General features: G+C 46.4%; 1 protein-coding gene across 4 annotated transcripts in view; it reads right to left on the bottom strand.

The window, feature by feature from the left end:
- The window catches only part of Sdk1 (sidekick cell adhesion molecule 1), a 521957-nt gene that overhangs the window by 134968 nt on the left and 370209 nt on the right, over positions 1 to 16780 (bottom strand). For all 4 annotated transcript variants that reach the window (XM_048785279.1, XM_048785280.1, XM_048785281.1 and 1 more), the window contains 2 exons: positions 12949 to 13140; positions 10008 to 10129 (listed from right to left, as the gene is read on the bottom strand). In XM_048785279.1, coding sequence (XP_048641236.1) covers positions 10008 to 10129; positions 12949 to 13140 — 314 coding nt within the window. The remainder of the gene's footprint in view (positions 1 to 10007; positions 10130 to 12948; positions 13141 to 16780) is intronic.

Genomic DNA, 16780 nt, shown 5'->3' with positions numbered 1-16780 from the left:
CCCATTCCGAGCTGAAAAGAACTGAAGTGTAAAATGTGTTTAATATACCTGACCCACCAGCCATCCCGTGTCACCCAGCCGCCTCCGACCTTCTCAGTGCACTGACGTTAGCCTGTAGTAGGGTAAAATCATGAACACAAAGCCCGTTTTATAATAAAGTGCTAAATCTCTCGTGGACACACAGATGGGCATTTTGTAGACAGGATGGGATGCAAAAGCACAAAATGCCAATATCCAAAAGCAGTGGCAACACAGGACACTGGACAGAATGGCCCCACACTGTCCTCGAGGGAACAGTTACAAGGTGAACCATCTAAGTTGGGGAATGTCCCTGCATTCACAGGGAAATGGAACCTGCAACATTTTAGGACAGCTGTCTATTTCACGCATGCCTACCTCTACTTTCAGCTTAATATTTTTTTCCCTTCAGTCCTGGGGATGGAACCCAGGGCCTTGTGCATGTTAGGCAAGTGCTCGACCATCCCTGGCCCCCACTGCTGCTTTCTTCATAAACAAGTCTCCCTTGGGGCTCCAGCCCTTTACTTTCAGAGGCAGGGCCCCTGGCCTTGAGGCCTGAGCATTTACTTTCTTCCATGAGTCTCTCCTCCTTCACCAAGGTAGACACTGCTCTTTCCTTGTTTCTGGGGTTCTAAAGTCCAGTCCAGATCTGGGGCCCAGCTCAGCTCAGCTCATGGGGGCTGGAAGCAGGAGTGGACAGAAGCAAGATCACTTCAAGGAAGCAGAGGGGACTCCAATTCCTCCTGAGAACCCTCAGGAAGGACATTTGGTTTTGATCCCCTGGTGGCTTAGGCAAAAGGGGACATATATGTGTCAGCTTCTGACAGACATAGACAGGATCATCTGCAGAGACATTTTTCCTAGAATTCACCACCAATGGAAATGTATTGCGAGTGGCATTAGATAAAGGGTGTGTTAGGCAGACAGAAGGCCCCATACAGCCTGCAAGACGTCCTCACAGGTAAGCGCATCAACAAACAGAAAAATGAAAGAGCTGCCTGAGGTCTTCCATCCATCAGCCTGCCATCCGGTCCCTCGGTGTGAGGAGACAGACAGCATTACTGTGTGACCAGGCTTCAGCAAGGAATGTGTCACTCCAAAGGGCTCTGGCACAGACGTGCCCGGCAACCTCAGCATCTGTAAGCATCAGTCCTGGGGACACCAGGGCACCCGGCTGCTCGTCTCCACTGCTCCTTAGTTACCGAGAGACCAGCACTGAGCCGACTTGCACTGTGTTTTATTAGCCCATAACACTCTCTAAAACAGCTCCTTTTAAGAAAATGGCTGCCATTATGCACAAATAAGCACTAAGTGGGCTTTTTCCCTCTGCTTTCCATTTTTGGAATGGAAACAGTTTTATCTGTACCCGAAGTGTTACCACCAGCATCTTCATTACTGAAAAATCTGCCCAGCGCAGTTTTTTCTTTTTCTTTTTTTTTAAATTGGTGCATTTGGAGAAGACTGGATGCTGCTCTGACTATCAGAGCGTGGCAAATGGCTGTGAGGCTGGGGCTTACAGGGAGCACGCAGGCAAACAGAGGCACAAATGACAACTGAGACGTCTGCATCCTCCCCTTCTACAGTATGCCCTAAAAATGCGGAGAGAGCTGTTGTGTTCACTTTGCAGTCAAAGGTTACTAATTAAGCAAAGCATTACTGAACCAGAAATACCTATAAAAGCTTCTTTTTTTAACCTACATCTGAGCATCAACGTATTACAGGGGCCTTTCAATGGGCTCCTTCAACGAATCATCCCATAATTCACCGAGGATAACTCAAGTCCTAAAACCTTCTTGGTGCACAGAAAAAGAAAGAAAGAAAAAAAAAAGGTCAGAACTTAAAGGCAACTTCACTGCGAAGAAGATGTAACTAAAAAAAAATAGTGGATCAAAGGAGGAAAGGCTTTGCTACCACAAATTGTCTTGGGAAATGTCCTTCAGTCCTTGTTCCACTCTTTGGTGCTGCCTGGGTGACTAGCAAAACCTGGATATGTGGCCCAATGTTGTCCCCCTCACAGTCCTCAACAGCCACCGATGGACTTGCGTGGTCCCTTGTGTTCCCCTGGCCCAGCAAGCTTCTGAAGCCACCCTGGTTTTATGTTGTACAGATCCATTCTCTCTTGGTTGCATAACTTGGTCTGGTTTTCAATCATCTACTAGATAATCCCAAGAAAATCTCAAGATCTGACATGGTGAAGGTCAGCCTGACTCCATTTCTAGCTGAAACTATTGTACCTTCATTGAGACCTGTTTCTGCTCCTCCGAAGGCGCATTACAGCAGAGCGTCCCTTTGAAAATGAACAAATGGCCTTTCTGTAAACAGGTCAGAGGTTTTACTGCTAGGTCAGCGTCCTCAGGGCTGTGCCCTGTGTCTGCAGACTCAGTAGACAGTGCCGGGACCCGCCCTCGCCATTCCCTGACATGCTCATGGTATATCTAGGGGAAGAACAGAGCTGCAGCCGTCTTCATTCCCAGCCCCAGGTCTCTGCCCTGCCTTTCCCCATGTGCCACCTGCCAGGCCTTTGCCACATTCCATGGGTGGCCCCAACACAACCCCAGGAAACTCCACTGACAAGTTCCCTGAGGTCATGCAATGATGTGAGCACAAATAGCTGGGGCTTTGGGAGGGGTGGGCAGGGCTCCAGTCCCTGCTGGACACTGTGGCTTTAGGGGAGTGTCTGGCTCAAATTCTTAGCTGTAAAACAGGAATAACAACACCTGTCTGCAGCGTGCTGAGAGATACAACATGGGGTGATATTTATTCTCTAAGGTACATGTGCTCTGCTTTCTATAGGGCATGAGGCACCTTCCAGAACAAACCTCAGAAGGGACCTGGCAACCCCTCAGGGTAGCCTGGGGGTCTGTCACCAGCCCTACTCCATCAACTGTGAGGGAACTGGTCACTGGTCCTGCCCAGCCTCTTCTCCTGCAGACAGGCTTGAGGGGTGCCCATAATAGCACAGTGTTCCTGAAGACCAGAAAGTGGGACTCTTAGGGCTGTCACTGGTATAGGTGAGGTCTTCTGGAATATTCTACTTCTTACCATATTCAAAAGAAACACAAGTTAAGCCCAGGCTTTCTCTGTTGGTGTAAGCAGCTCCTCCTCCATCCCTGCTTAGGTTCTTATTTGGTAGAGTCTGCTGGTAGAATCAACCCAGGTGATTGAGGGGAAAACTGTTTCTCTTATGTAGCACAAAGATCCAGCAGAGAAGTGACGCCATGGCTGCGTGCACTGCCCGGGACAGCTCTGAGGCTCCCCGAGTACTGAGTGATGAGAGACGCCGCAACTCACCTCTGCTTCCCCTCCTGACTATTGCTGTTTCCTAAACAGCCGGAGGTACACCTCCAGTCCTTCCACGGCTCTTCAGAACTAAGCTTCTCTCTACACATGAACACTTACTCTCTAGGAGCACTAGACACAAATGGCTCAGATCATGAGCTATAGCAGGAGAAAATTCTCTTTTGGTTTTGAAATTTCAACCAGCTGTACCACTACAGAACTTTTAGACTTGCAGAGTTAATTTCAAGTATCTCAGAAAGAATACTGCTAAGGGGCTTCCACTTCTGGCAAGGTGGCAGAAAAAGAGCCTAACAAGATGCTCACTCTGAAAGCCAGGGAGAAGGGGTATTATAGGAAGTGACTGAGTGACTGCCTGTGATCTTTAAAACTGTCAAAGTCACAAAAGTCAAGGAATGGCTGGGAGTGGAGGAGACTGGGGGATAGGACAGCTGGCTGTGGCTGGGCTCCTGGTCAGATCCTTAGTCACCTAGCACATTTGGGGACAACTGGCAACCCTTGGATGGGCCTTCTGGTGAAGAAGTTCTGTGTAGGCTTCCTGCAACTTTTTTTGCAGTTTCTAAAATGATTTCAAAATGAAAAGCAAAGTTAAGCTTCAGGGAAATTGAAAACTACAGGTTAAATGTTGAATGAGTAGCCATGCACTGACAGAGTTAGCCTGCGAGGAACAGCCCCAGGGGCCACACAACCAGGATGTGGCCCCCAAGTAGGCACCAGGCCAGGGAATGTCCTTATCTTGGGCATTCAGAGCATAGCAGGCCTAGGGAAGGGGCAGGGTGTCCTCTGGGAAGGCATGGAGCCTCTCATGTCATTGTCCCCTGCAGAATTAAACCCTTCAACCCTCTGAGGAAGAGCCAGGGAGAGGCTAGAAGGCAGGGCACATGTGTCCCACCTTGGACCTGGCACACAGGGCTCTACAACAAAGGGGTAGGTGTTCAATCTACTCTATTACCTGGGAAGCCACACAATGGAACATAGCCCCAAACCCACCCCTGAGCCTCTCACAAACTGATGTGGGGGGTCTGATGTTTTATGTGCAGGCAGGACTGAGGAACACTGAGCACCTCTGAGGCCCCCAAAAGTCCTTGGCATGTGCCAGCGAGGTCAGCCATGCCCCTGCATCTCACCTCGCTGGCTGAGCTGTGCAAATACAATCAGATATTCATTTACGGAAACTGGAGAGAAAATAAACCACAATCTTAAAAAACCAAGCCAAACCCAACAGCCAGAAAAAGCCAAGTTCACTTACAGACATGGATAAAAAATCTGAACTTAAAACAAAATCAAACAACAAAAACATCACATCCAGTGTCATCTCAGGACACTGTGATGGGGACACCTTAGAAAAATAATGTGACCATCTTGCCCACAGATGAAAGCAGAAAAATGGTGAATGACTCAATGAGTGAAAAGTGTAATTTGATATAATTTAACTTATTTATGATTTTTAAAACTCCAAGAAACAAAACAAAATACCAAATCCACTTGTAGCAAAGCAGGACTAGAAAAGAATTGTCTCAACCCAGTATAGGCTAGCTGTAACAAAAGACACTTTCCATGGACATTGTACATATCATACTTGATGCTAATACCTTAAAGAATTTCTATAAAGTTAGTAGTTAAAAAAAAAACCTGCCTTCTATGATTGCTCCAATTTTATATGATACAGAGGTTATTGCCTTTCCAGAAGGGTTGCAAAATAAATAAATAAAAAGAAATAAAAAAGAGAAAGAAAGGATGTAAAGATTTCAGAGGAAGAAACAAACTGTTACTACTAACAATCCATGTGAATTTTTTACATAAAGTTATAAGGGAACTAACAAGAACATTCCTGAAGTTTTTGGCTTGCAGCACCACATGCCAGGCTGAGCAGCAAAATGCCCAGCTGGGATCAGACAGGAAACTCCATGCTTTATGTCCTGCCTGTAGAATGGGACAACAGGAGCCAGAGAAGCACAGTGAGCACTGGATGAGCTGGTGTTCCTGCATGCCAGCAGCCAGGGCAGAATGCAGTTAACTATGCAGACATTAATTAATTCTCACAATGATCTTACAGATATCCTGCTGACCCATTTCACAGATAAGAAAAATCAGACTCACAAACAAGTCAAGAATAATGTCCTGGAGGATCCCAGGCCCTTCTCTTTATATGGCAGTTTTCAGAAATACTCATTGACCCTGATTTCCCTGCTCTTCTGAGAGCCCAGAGCAGTTAGAAATAGGACTCCAGAGTTGTGACAAGAAGAAAGGAGCTGACACAGTAGATTTAGACAAATGGGGTGACATACCATGTTCCTGGACAGAAAGGATCAGCATCATGAGGGACCAAGAAGAGCAACTGAGAAAATTCTAAAAATCCCAATCAGTGGATATATGTGTGTGTGTGTGCATGCGCGCGCGTGCAGGGCCCTGGGAAGATTTTACAAGATAGTAAAACATTTTAAAACCTCTGTAATTAAACAATGTAGAATTAGTGCATGAATAACTAGACTAATAGAATGGAATAAAAAGTTCAGAAATAGATCCAAGTGTATATGGAATTTAATGTTACAAATCAGGAGGAGGAAAAAAGTGGATATTTTATAAAAGGGCCATGGGACAATTACATAGCTATTTGCAAATGGATTCATACTTCACTCCATATATAAGGACAAGTTCTAAGTGGATGGAGCTCTCTATACAAAAATGAAGTCATAAAAGTGGCGGCAGAAAATGGGGTGAATTCCTTTATAATCTGAAAGTGAAGAAAACCTTCTTATCTATGACTCAGAAATCCAAAAGCAAGCAAGAGAAGATTCTTAAGTTAGACTTCAGTTCTTTTTTTGCATGGCAAACACACACACACACACATATATATACACACATATTTCTCATGGGAATGCAAAATATTACCACCTTCTACAAGAAGAAGTGGGATTTGGCAATGTCTAGAGAATCTCCATGTACAGTCACTGTTTGATCCAGAAATCTCAATTCTGAGAAGCTACCCCAAAGATTCAGTGGCAAAAATATAAAATTATCATGCAAAGGCTGAAAACAATCTTCTGGCAAAATAATGTGCCCCAAATATGTCCATACCTGTTCCCTAGAACCTGTGAGTATGTTCTCTCACCTGGCGGAAGACTTTGAAGACATAATTAAGGTTAAGAGCCTTTAAACCAGGAGATTGTCCAAGTAGATCCAAAGCAAGCAGAAGAGTCCTTAAAAGAAGAAGAGTGCCAGAGACGAGGCTGAAGGAGGGGAGAATCAAAGTCTGAGACTCAACTCATTGTAACAGACTCTGAAAATTGGGGAGGGACCATGAGGCACAGAATACGGTGGCCTGTGGCAGCTGGATGGCCTAGCTAACAGATCCCCATAAACAGGATCTCAGTCCTGCAACTACAGGGAAATGGCACTCTGCCAACATTTTCATGAGTTTGAAAGTGAACTCCTCCCCAGAGCCTCTAGAAGAGACCCTGCCCTGGGGATGCCTTGAGTTTGGCCCATGAAACCTGTGTTGAACTTCTGACCTATAAAACTATGATACATTTGTGTTGCATAAGGCAATAAGTGTTTGTTAATTTGTGAGGGCAGTGATATAAAATGAATACCCAATCCAAATGTGCCCCCAACTAAAAGGCTAGCTAAGTAGATAACCCCCAGTGCATGCCCTCTGGGGAGACCTGTCCATGGAAGTACAGGAAGTATCGAGGGAGCCATCTACATGGATAACCAGTGAGCTTCAGGATGCTGTCACACGAGGAGTGTGAAGTTCAAGATGCTGCCTTCCATGTAAGAAAGTGAGATATGAATATATGAATTTGCTTATGTTGCTGGGGGAAAAAAGAGATTAATTCCAAACCTAATACACGTAGCTATCTATGGGAGAGACGGGAAACAGGGTGAAGGGGGGACTACGGTGAACATAAATTTCTCTGAATGTGACTTTTTAAAAAACAGTTTTGACTTTGAGATCATGAATGAATTATATGCTCCAAAATAAATTTAAAATTTTTCTAATAATATTCCTAAAGAAAATAATTTGATTTTTTCCCTTTTTATTGGTTCTTTTAAGCAAAATAATTTTTAAAGAAATTGGTCATTAAAAATTGAAGCACAAAAATGAAATACATGAAACAAATTCACTTATTCTCTATTAAGCTGGTGGTTACACAGTCAAAAAAAAGAAAGAGTTACACAGCATGACTTTAGAACTCAATGTTTTGACTGTATATGCATGGTAAAATGTATCTTAGAGACAAACACTCAAATTGCATTTGATAGTTACACTACTGAAATCACCATTTTGAAACTCTTAATATAATAGTCACATAGAATAAATATTTATGTATGGGTTTCTAAAAAACACAATTTTAGCATAAGAAAAATGATATTTAATATATAAATTCAGGAATAATAATCTTAAAAACTGGAATGAGAATATTGATATGTATTTGTTGAGAGCCACAGCCAAAGGGGCCCCAGCAAACTTCCAGCTGCCAGCAAACTTCCAGCTGCCGGCTGATGATTGGCTCACAGCGGCCCCAGCAACATCTAGCTGATTGGCTCCTCTGCGGTGATGCTCATTGGACTGTTTCCCTGCCCTTTCAGACCACGGAGCTGCTCATTGGGGGACTTTTTTTGGCTCCGCCCACGTGACCCAGCCAATCGGCCTCAAGAGCAGGAGGATTGTGGGAGGTGGAGAGAGGCTTGTGTGGGAGAGAGAGGCTTGTGGAAAGCCGGTGGTAGCAGTTGAGGCTCTGAGGATTTTTCCTGAGAGGCTGTTTTGTTTGGCGTGTGTGGTTCTAAAAATAAAGTTAGTTTCTTTTGACAAGTGGCTCCTGATTGTGCCCAGCCAGACTGCGGCATGTATTCATCATTAAAAAAATTTTGTAGTTGTAGATGGACACAACTCCTTCATTTTATTTGTTTACTTTTTTCATGTGGTTCTGAGACTCGAACGCAGTGCCCCTCACATGCTAGGCAAGCTCTCTGCCACTGAGCTACACCCCAGCCCATGTATTCATCATATTTTTAAAAATATCATTTCCTCTTTCTGTACACTGGAAAGGTCTAGAACCAATGACCAACTGATAGCAATAATCACCCATCCCTCTGGTGCCAGGTTATGGTCCTTTAAGACTCCTCTACACTAAATGAAACCAAGGCCTATCAGATGGAGGGATGGCTCCACCTGAGCTTGGGGCAGGAAGGTACAAGCTGGGCCTGAGCGGCCTCAGAAAGCAAAGTAATCACCAAAAATAGGTGGCTTCCAGTAAGGGGGCCCAGGACAAGAAAGACTGCCCAGGCTAAAGATGGATGAATTTGGGGCTCAAAAAAGAATAATGACAGCAGGCGGCTGCAACATACTGAATATATAAAACCCTATAGCCCTATACTTCCATAATAAAACTCAGGGAAAGAGATAGCAGGCAAAAATAAATAAATAAATAAATAAAAGAGGGAAAGAAAACTCTTAACATTAAAAATAACAGGGATAATTGGTAATTAAAGGAAAAGATATCAAGGTTCTTCTACATTTTCTTCTAAGATTTCCAAAGTTAACTTCCATTATTTTGGTTTTCATCCACTGGGGATTGATTTTCTTGATTAGATGTGATGCAGGGACATATTGTTACATTTCTAAGTAAATAAATGTTCCAGCATCATTTATGGATTGATCCCATGTACATGGTTCACACTTTGAGGATCCTAGGTAGGTTTTCAGAAACGTCTGCTTGATGAAACTTGTTAAGATGTGGATGGACTCCATCCTGATTTATGGCCAGTTTCCAGGAGTGACAGCCTTACCATCACCCAGTGCCAGTGCAGGCATTAAAGCCACTAGGGTTTCACTGCAGACAATCACCGCTTGGAAACTTTACTGCTCTCATAATCTGGCTCTTTATCTTTTTTCTCCTGCTTTTATTAGAACACAGAAGTGGCAGACTGCGGTATTCACCCCTGTTGGTGGGTCCTGTCCAAGTATATCCCTCTCACAGACACCCTAGCCCTGCAGTACCGCTGTGGGCCTTGGCATCAGAACCCGAGTCTTTCCCACGGCTCACTCTAGGATCCCGTGTGATCTGTGCCCACTCTCACCATTCACTTCGCACCTCTGTGTGCTGCCTCCTGCTGCCCTCCAAACCCAACCTGGGAGTTCCTTCCTGAGAACCAGAGGTCCTTCCACCCAAGAGAGAACATTTCCCTGTTACAGCAGAAACCTCATCAGTTTTTGCTTATTGCTAAATCCTCCATGCCTAAAACAGTGCTTGGAGATTGAACATGCTCCAGAAATACTGTTGAATGAATGCATATTCTTTGACAGACAAGTTGTGCTAAACAGTCAATCCCATCAGTATATTTGGTAGCTGATTGTGATGCAGAAATTTAAAAACAAATCAGTCAACTGGGTTTTCAAATTTGGGGTACCTATTTTGAAACAACTTGAATTTGAACTCTTATTCTCACTCTTTTGATCACCCAGTAAGTAGGACCCTGTCTTCCCTGGTCTTGGCACATCCTGTCCCCAGCATCTGAGTTGGTTCTATCCTCCCCTTCTCCTCCTCTAAGCACAATCACATCAATTGTCCCTATGTCCTTGCTGCTGCTATTGGGTTGTCCTGCAAGCATCATTCAACCGTCCCTCAAGGACAGATCCCTATGATACTTTCTGGAAACTTCAGCTTCTGGTTTTATGAGACACATACCTGCCCCTCCACAATCCATCTGGAGATGGATGTCTTCCCATCGTAGCCTGGCCGGAACTGCAGAGTAGCTGAGCGAGGGCTGATATTGGAAATGACCAGGTTGGATGGTGCCCCAGGAAGGTCTAGAGATGAATGAGAGAGGGAGGTGGGGTTAAATTCTGTCAAGACTTAGGCAGGTATCATGTCAGTTTTGTGCCAGTTTCTATAACAAGAAAGAGTTGTTTTTCAAAACAGTGAAAATAAAAAGTAGCAGAACTTCCTCCAGGATAGAATTGAGCCTGTCATCTACCAGGCTCCAGGCTACCTGAAGTGGCCCTAGGAGGCACATGTCTCATTTCTTTCTGAACAGACATGGTAGTTAATTAATAAGTACTTGTTGAATGAGCAAAGGGTGAATGAATGTAATTCCTCCCATCTGCTAAAACCACTAAGTGTTGTGTCCAGCTTTCTTTCATCATTCCCATGATGCCCTGGGAAGGAGGGTCAGGGAGGCCAGGGACAAGGATGGCTTCTAGGTAGAATGACATGGCAGGTGTTCAGGTCTTAGGCTTAGGCTTCTTGGGTCTGGTTTCCAAGACAACCAAATGCAGGTGACAGTGCAGAACTCTTTCCACTCTGCCTGTATTCCGTTGCTTTGGCAACGAGACAAGGTGGAAGGTGGGTGTGCGCAGAAGGAGGCTGCCATCATCTGAGCCTCCCCATGGCTCATGCTGTCTCGCAGACTAGACACCCTTGGGTGGGATGCTCCCCAAAGAACCTTTCCAGCTCACGAGTGCAATACTGTGTGTTCAGATGAGAGATCTGATGATTTATATAATAATTTCGTATTATTTGTTAGGTGATGCACAATACCCTAGAGAAAGATAATGGGATAAAATGAAAAAAAGAAGATTTCAATTCAAGCCAGCTTTCTACCTGCAGTGTTCCTAAGGAGTGACTTCCTAACATGCATTGCTGGGGCATTTAAAGGCACTTGCCAGGGACAATAAAACCACTTGGTCATCAGTTCAATATTGGCACACGCGGGGTCTCTAGGATCTCAAGGGTCCTTCTGCATCTAGTTTAATGAATTTGAAGCAGAAAATGTTTAAACTGGAGGACAAGAGACTCTTTTCGTTATATTCCTCAGCTCTCAGTCACTAATGGATATGAACCTCAAGAAGGGCAAACAGAACACAGCTCCCCAGAAGGGTCTGTCCTCACAGCATGCTGCCCACAGCTGATTCCTGTGGTATGCCGCAGGATGGCTCTCCAGCTGTAGGTGACCTGTCCTGCAAACACAGAACAGCAGCCCCCACTCCCTTCACCCTTGACTAACAGGCCTGATCTATTTGCCCCCAGATCGCCCCACTGCAGGTCCAGGTGTGGCATGGACACAGTAATGCTGGATGCAGAGGGCATCTGGAGGTCAGTGAGCCCAGTCTCCTGCCCTGGATAGACAGTGTCCAAGCCATCCCAATAAAACCCTGGTAACTCATGCACGGGTGTACTTCCCATGCTGCCCTCTGTCGGTGTGTGCAGCCCTTATAACAAATTAAACAGTGCCACATCATCACCAGTGTTCTGAGAGTACTAGTGATATTTCAAATATGTGCTTTGGGAACTGGCTTAAGACACTTTAAATATGTGTTATGGGAACTGACTACTTGTGTAAGATAAATGAAGAGATGAAAAAGAATCTTTCTGTAGGTCAAAGACTTAAAACAAGGCTGAACTGCCTCAGAGCAGCGGTTCTTGAGTGGCATTCGGCTGCAGCAGCTTCGCCTGAGTACTGATGACCTCAGAGTCATTGCAGATCAGACCCTGGGGGCAACTCTGCTGCAGGATGGGCCTATGGATTTTGCACAGAGGCAGTGTGAGGGCCACGACTGGATGGGCAGAAAGACGTGCCCCTGTGTTCCCTGCTGGGGGTGGCTCAGTCCAAGGGAGTGCTCCTCCAGCAAGGGCCAGGGAGGGCAGAGTGTCTTGTGGCAAAGAACCACAGAGAACCTTATGACTAAGTGGCACCAGAGTGGCACCATGGGTGAGGTATGGGACAGCAAACGGTGGTTCACTGGAGGACTTTCACCGTCTTTGTTTTATGTGTCATGTATTATCTTCCAATCACGAATGCCACCCTCCCAGGAGAATAGTTGGGTCATGAAACCTGAACTGAAAGTGAGGCAAGTATGGGGACAGGTGTGGCTTCCCGTGGGTCTTTCAGACTTTACACATGAGGCAGTCATGTTTCTCTCAAATACGGCAAGCTGACATCTTTTAAATGGCAAGAGACTTATAGCTTTAATTAAAGAATTGCTCTGACCTCCCCGTGACATTTTCTCACATTCACATGTATTTCTGATTCTCTGCAAAAACACCTTTATTTTAAATGTAAACTTTACAATTGGAGAAAAAAAGAAATGGGTAGCAATTTTCTAAAGCTGGAATGAGTGTGTGGAACATTTAGGAAGATAGCCTGAATTTCAAAAGGACAGGTCTGAGTCTGGCGGCACTGGAGCGCCAGCTGGACGAGGGCAGCTTGCCAAGCACACCCCTAGCTCCGGCCCCTGCCCTCTGCCCCCTGCCTTCTGCCCCCTGTCCCTGGCCCATTCTTCCCACTGTCTCCTGCTCCTTTTTCTTGTTGAAACCCTCAGTTTGTACTTCTTGTAAAGTGAGTAAAGCTCTATGCTTCCTACTCTAAATGGCAACCTCTCCTTCCCCCTTAACACATTCCCACTCGCAGGAGAGACAAGGACAAGCCCCATCAGATAAGCTGGAGAGCGAGGCTGAAGGCAGCCGATGCCTGCTTAACCTCCTGCCCAGAGTGGTCCAGCAGGAGGCTGACACTCCACCCTGTTCAAGGCATTCAGTGGGTTCTGCAAGGAAATGCCATTGACCTTGAGGGTCAGGAATCTGTACAGGAAAGATGAGAGCAGGAAGGGTGCTCAGGGATCTTACCGACCTGGGGGCACTCCAGAAGAGATGGTGGATGAGGTGGCCAGGCCCACCCCTGCTGCAGTCAAGGCTGCCACATCAATGGTGTAGGTGGTGAGGGAGGACAGTCCTTTGATTTTATATTCGTGTGTTGTGCTATTGAGGGTGTGCGTGAGCCGAGAGTCGTTCTTTCCATACACCTCCCAGGAAATCTGATAGCCTGAAAGGACAAACAGGAGTTGAGTTGTGACCCCCCACCAGCCTGAGGACTGAGACGGATGCCATGCCATTATCTTGGCAGATCTGGGACAGCTGAGGCAAGGAGGAAGTTCAGCTAGATCTGCCAAGGTCACGGTGGGATTCATGGCCCTGCCCAAATGGAAATGAAGCAGGGCTCCTGCCTCTGTGCCCCACGGAAGTTCGCCATACCCCTTCTTTCACTGCAGTGGCAGTGTTTCCCCAACACAGTGAGCCTCAGGAACCTGGTGTGTAGACAAAGAGTGGTGGATGGTTATCATCAGCTGCTTGCTCCGCATAGCTCCTCTTGTCTAGTTATGTGTGGTGCATTCTGCCAATATTTCCATTTTAAGAAGCTACTATTTTTGTGATATTGTGCTCTAAACCAATGGCTTGCTCTTGGGTTGCATCTGGTTTCTGGAATCCCTTCTACCTTTTCCTTTTTTAGATGATTGACAGACCACTCCTCCAGTTTGCAAAGTGCTGTCCCTGGAAAAGTTCCTTTTTACCTGAGAGTGTGAGTTTTGCTTCTAGCTTTCCTTCTTCCCTTTTTGGATATTCTGTTTTCTTAGCAAAATTTAATTTCCCCCTATACTCTCTTCGGTCCTGCGGGGCCTCATGATCACAATTTATCCAACTCTCACAACTTGAGGCTTGGAGAAAAAGAGATCTGACTAGTGCCTGAGTCACCTTCCTCAGAGGGGTTGAGAACGCTTAATGTGTCTTTTAAATAAAGAGGGAGACCGTGATGGAAAGAGCTCTTGGGTCCAAGATACAGGAAAATTGCTGAAAGCACTTGCTCCCCCTTCTCCTCAGTCAATAAGCTCGGGGATGCTAAAGCACCAGGATGCATCCTGACTTCCTTCTCTTTCTGATGAAAGTAATAAATAAAGCTGGAAAGTTGCATTTGTAGGTGAACAAGAATTTAGAGGAAAGCATCTTGGGACTTTAATATTTTAGAAAACAAAAAAAGAAAAAAAGACTAATGTCAAAACCAGCTCCCTGCTCACTGTCCCTGTAGTTCTCATGCAATCTGGCAAGCTCAGTGTGCAGGCCCAGGCACTTTCAAGCTGGGTGGTTCATCCAGGAACAGCAAAAGAACAAAGGTTCCAGAGGGGTGCTGGCCACAGTGCCACAGGACCACCAGAATACCTGGAATTACACTGGCCAGTGGCTGGGTGGGTCTTTGCTCCAGCCATGTAGACCCCTGGGCCACCTTCCTCTGTGCAGGTTCCCACTACCTCTTGGAACCAGTCCCCTTTTCCTCTGCACAGTGCTGGCTTGCTGACTCCTGGCCACTGCCTCCTCCCAACTCCCCAGGGTTGGGTCTCAGGCTCTCCCTCCTAACCTGCTGCCCAGCCAGCTCATCTGTACAGACCAGCACTAAGATCACTAGGCTCCTCATTAGTTCTTTCTTTTTGGCTAATTTGAAATTTTGGAAATAATTATACAATTAATAAAACAAAAACCTTCAGGATAATGAATACTAACAATATCAAACAGAGTGTGCACAAGGTCCCTGGGAACATCCTAAGTACTCCTCATGTAACCCACATAGCACACCTTTGACACTGGAAAGCTGCCATCCTCATTTTACAAAGGGGAAATGGTACAGGGAGCTTCAGGAACTTGCTAGAAACCAAGAGGCACTTCTAGGTCCAGGCTTCTCCTCAGCATGACAATGTTCTGCCACCCATGCCAACTTCTCCATAGTGTCTGAAGAATGTGTCTCCATAGGTCAGACACATGACCTGACCTTGAGCTCATCAGGTCAACGTGGAGCTGAGACACAGCCATCCCAGCCTCTTTAGTAAGAACAGCATTGTTGGGATTTATTAGAATCAAAATTGATAATATGGTATGTTCAAATTGTTATGGATATGAACAAAAACCAAATGAACAACTAAGGAGCCTGCTCTGCTTAGCAAGGCCCTAGAAAAACATCATCAGGGAGAAAGGCCAGCCCGGACCTCACAATGAAGAGCAGCACAGGACACAGCAGCACAGGACACAGCAAGCCCACAGACAGACAGGGCAGTGAGCACGTGGCAGCTGAAGATGCCCTCCCACTCGTGTGCAGCTTTGGGGATGTGCTGGGTGGACCCAGTCGCTCTGGCCAGAGACTGTTTCATCTGGCTCTAGTGCCCCTGTATGAAAGGAGAGGGGAGGGGCGCCAGGAGCCGGGCCGGAGCCTCCAGCTTGCGTCCACCTGCTCCAAAAGGCTGCCTAACTGAGACTAACGACCAGAGGAGCTTCAGAAATAATTTTCTGTTGATCTGAAGTAAATTCTCTACAAGAGAGCAGTGCATCCAATCACAAACTGTCTGTCTGCATCCTGGCCCTCATAAATCAGAGTGTACAGAGGGAGGAGTGGAAGACACTGAAATTTACAATAAGAGTCCGATGGGCAATTTACTCGGGTGGGTGCTTGGCTGCCCCTGCTCAGCGTTTCCCTTTCATTCTGGCCCCAAATTAAAACTGAGGCACAGGGGGGCCTGATGTGGCTGGGCTGATAAAGCAGGATTTCCAATGGGCCCCAACCATACAGCGTGCAAGGGCACAGGACCAAGCCATCAGCGAGGGGCCCATGCTCCTCCCTGCAGAGGCCTTCAGCATCAGCTGCCCTGAGGGCCAGGTCTTGGGGAGGCGCGTGGGCTCTGGGGGCCTCGGTGGCCTGAAAATACAGCTTTTCTTTTGCTATACTTGATAAAATACCTCCAGTACACAGAGACCTCCATGGTGCTGCTGGAATATTCCATGGGAGAGTCTATGTGGGGTGCCACTGAGAGCCACACTGAGGGTAGGTGTCACAGAGAGGTGAGGGGGCGATTTTCCAGTGACACAGCCATCCACCTCACCCTTGGGAACCTTCTCCTCTATAGTATTGCTCAGACAGAGCATGGGCACCCATTGCAGTTTCTGAGGATGGGGTGTGCTTTATAGTGTGGGCAGAAACAGAAACACAGGCCACGTGCAGCGAGGTGGGAACAACATGGCCCCTTGAGAAGAGGGACAGAGTCTGTGGCAGCAGCCCAGGCAGTGGTGAGAGGCAGGCTGGCAGACTCCTACTTGGAAGAGCCCAAGCCTTCCGAAGGTCAAGTTCCACAATAAACCATAGGCGTTTGCTTGTAACTACAGGTATTTGTTTAAATAAAATACGAAAATGAGTTCATTAAGCCCTATTAGCTGGCAAGAACAGCTGATCATAAATTGGAAGTATTGGCACCCACACTTGGCTATGCAACTTGGGGAACTCAACCTACTCCACCTGCTATTCCCCCTCAGGCTTTAAAGTGAGAATGGAGACTGCACTGAGATCAGAGGGACAGGGCAGGCTACGCCCATGTCTGTGACAGGGACACCCTTCTGAGACAAGATGTCTACCCAGGAGTCTCATCCAGAGTTCTGGAACACGGCAGACTGCCTTGAAATGCCAACTGGGCAGAGAGGAATTGCCAGTCTCTCTCCCTTGGTAGCCTGCTTCTCAACTGGTGGCAAGCATGGCTTTGTTCAGTGCCAGGGTTACCCTGAGAGGTGCCCATACAAGGCCAGACTGAAGCTGTCTGGACCTGCGCGCAGCCCTGCCAAGCCATGCACACCCCGCCCCACTCCCCGGAGTGATT

The sequence above is a fragment of the Marmota marmota genome, unplaced genomic scaffold, assembly GCF_001458135.2.
Source record: "Marmota marmota marmota unplaced genomic scaffold, marMar, whole genome shotgun sequence".
NCBI lineage: Eukaryota > Metazoa > Chordata > Mammalia > Rodentia > Sciuridae > Marmota > Marmota marmota.
The sequence above is the reverse complement of the archived record's forward strand: the minus strand, read 5'-3'. Positions and strand labels throughout refer to the sequence as shown.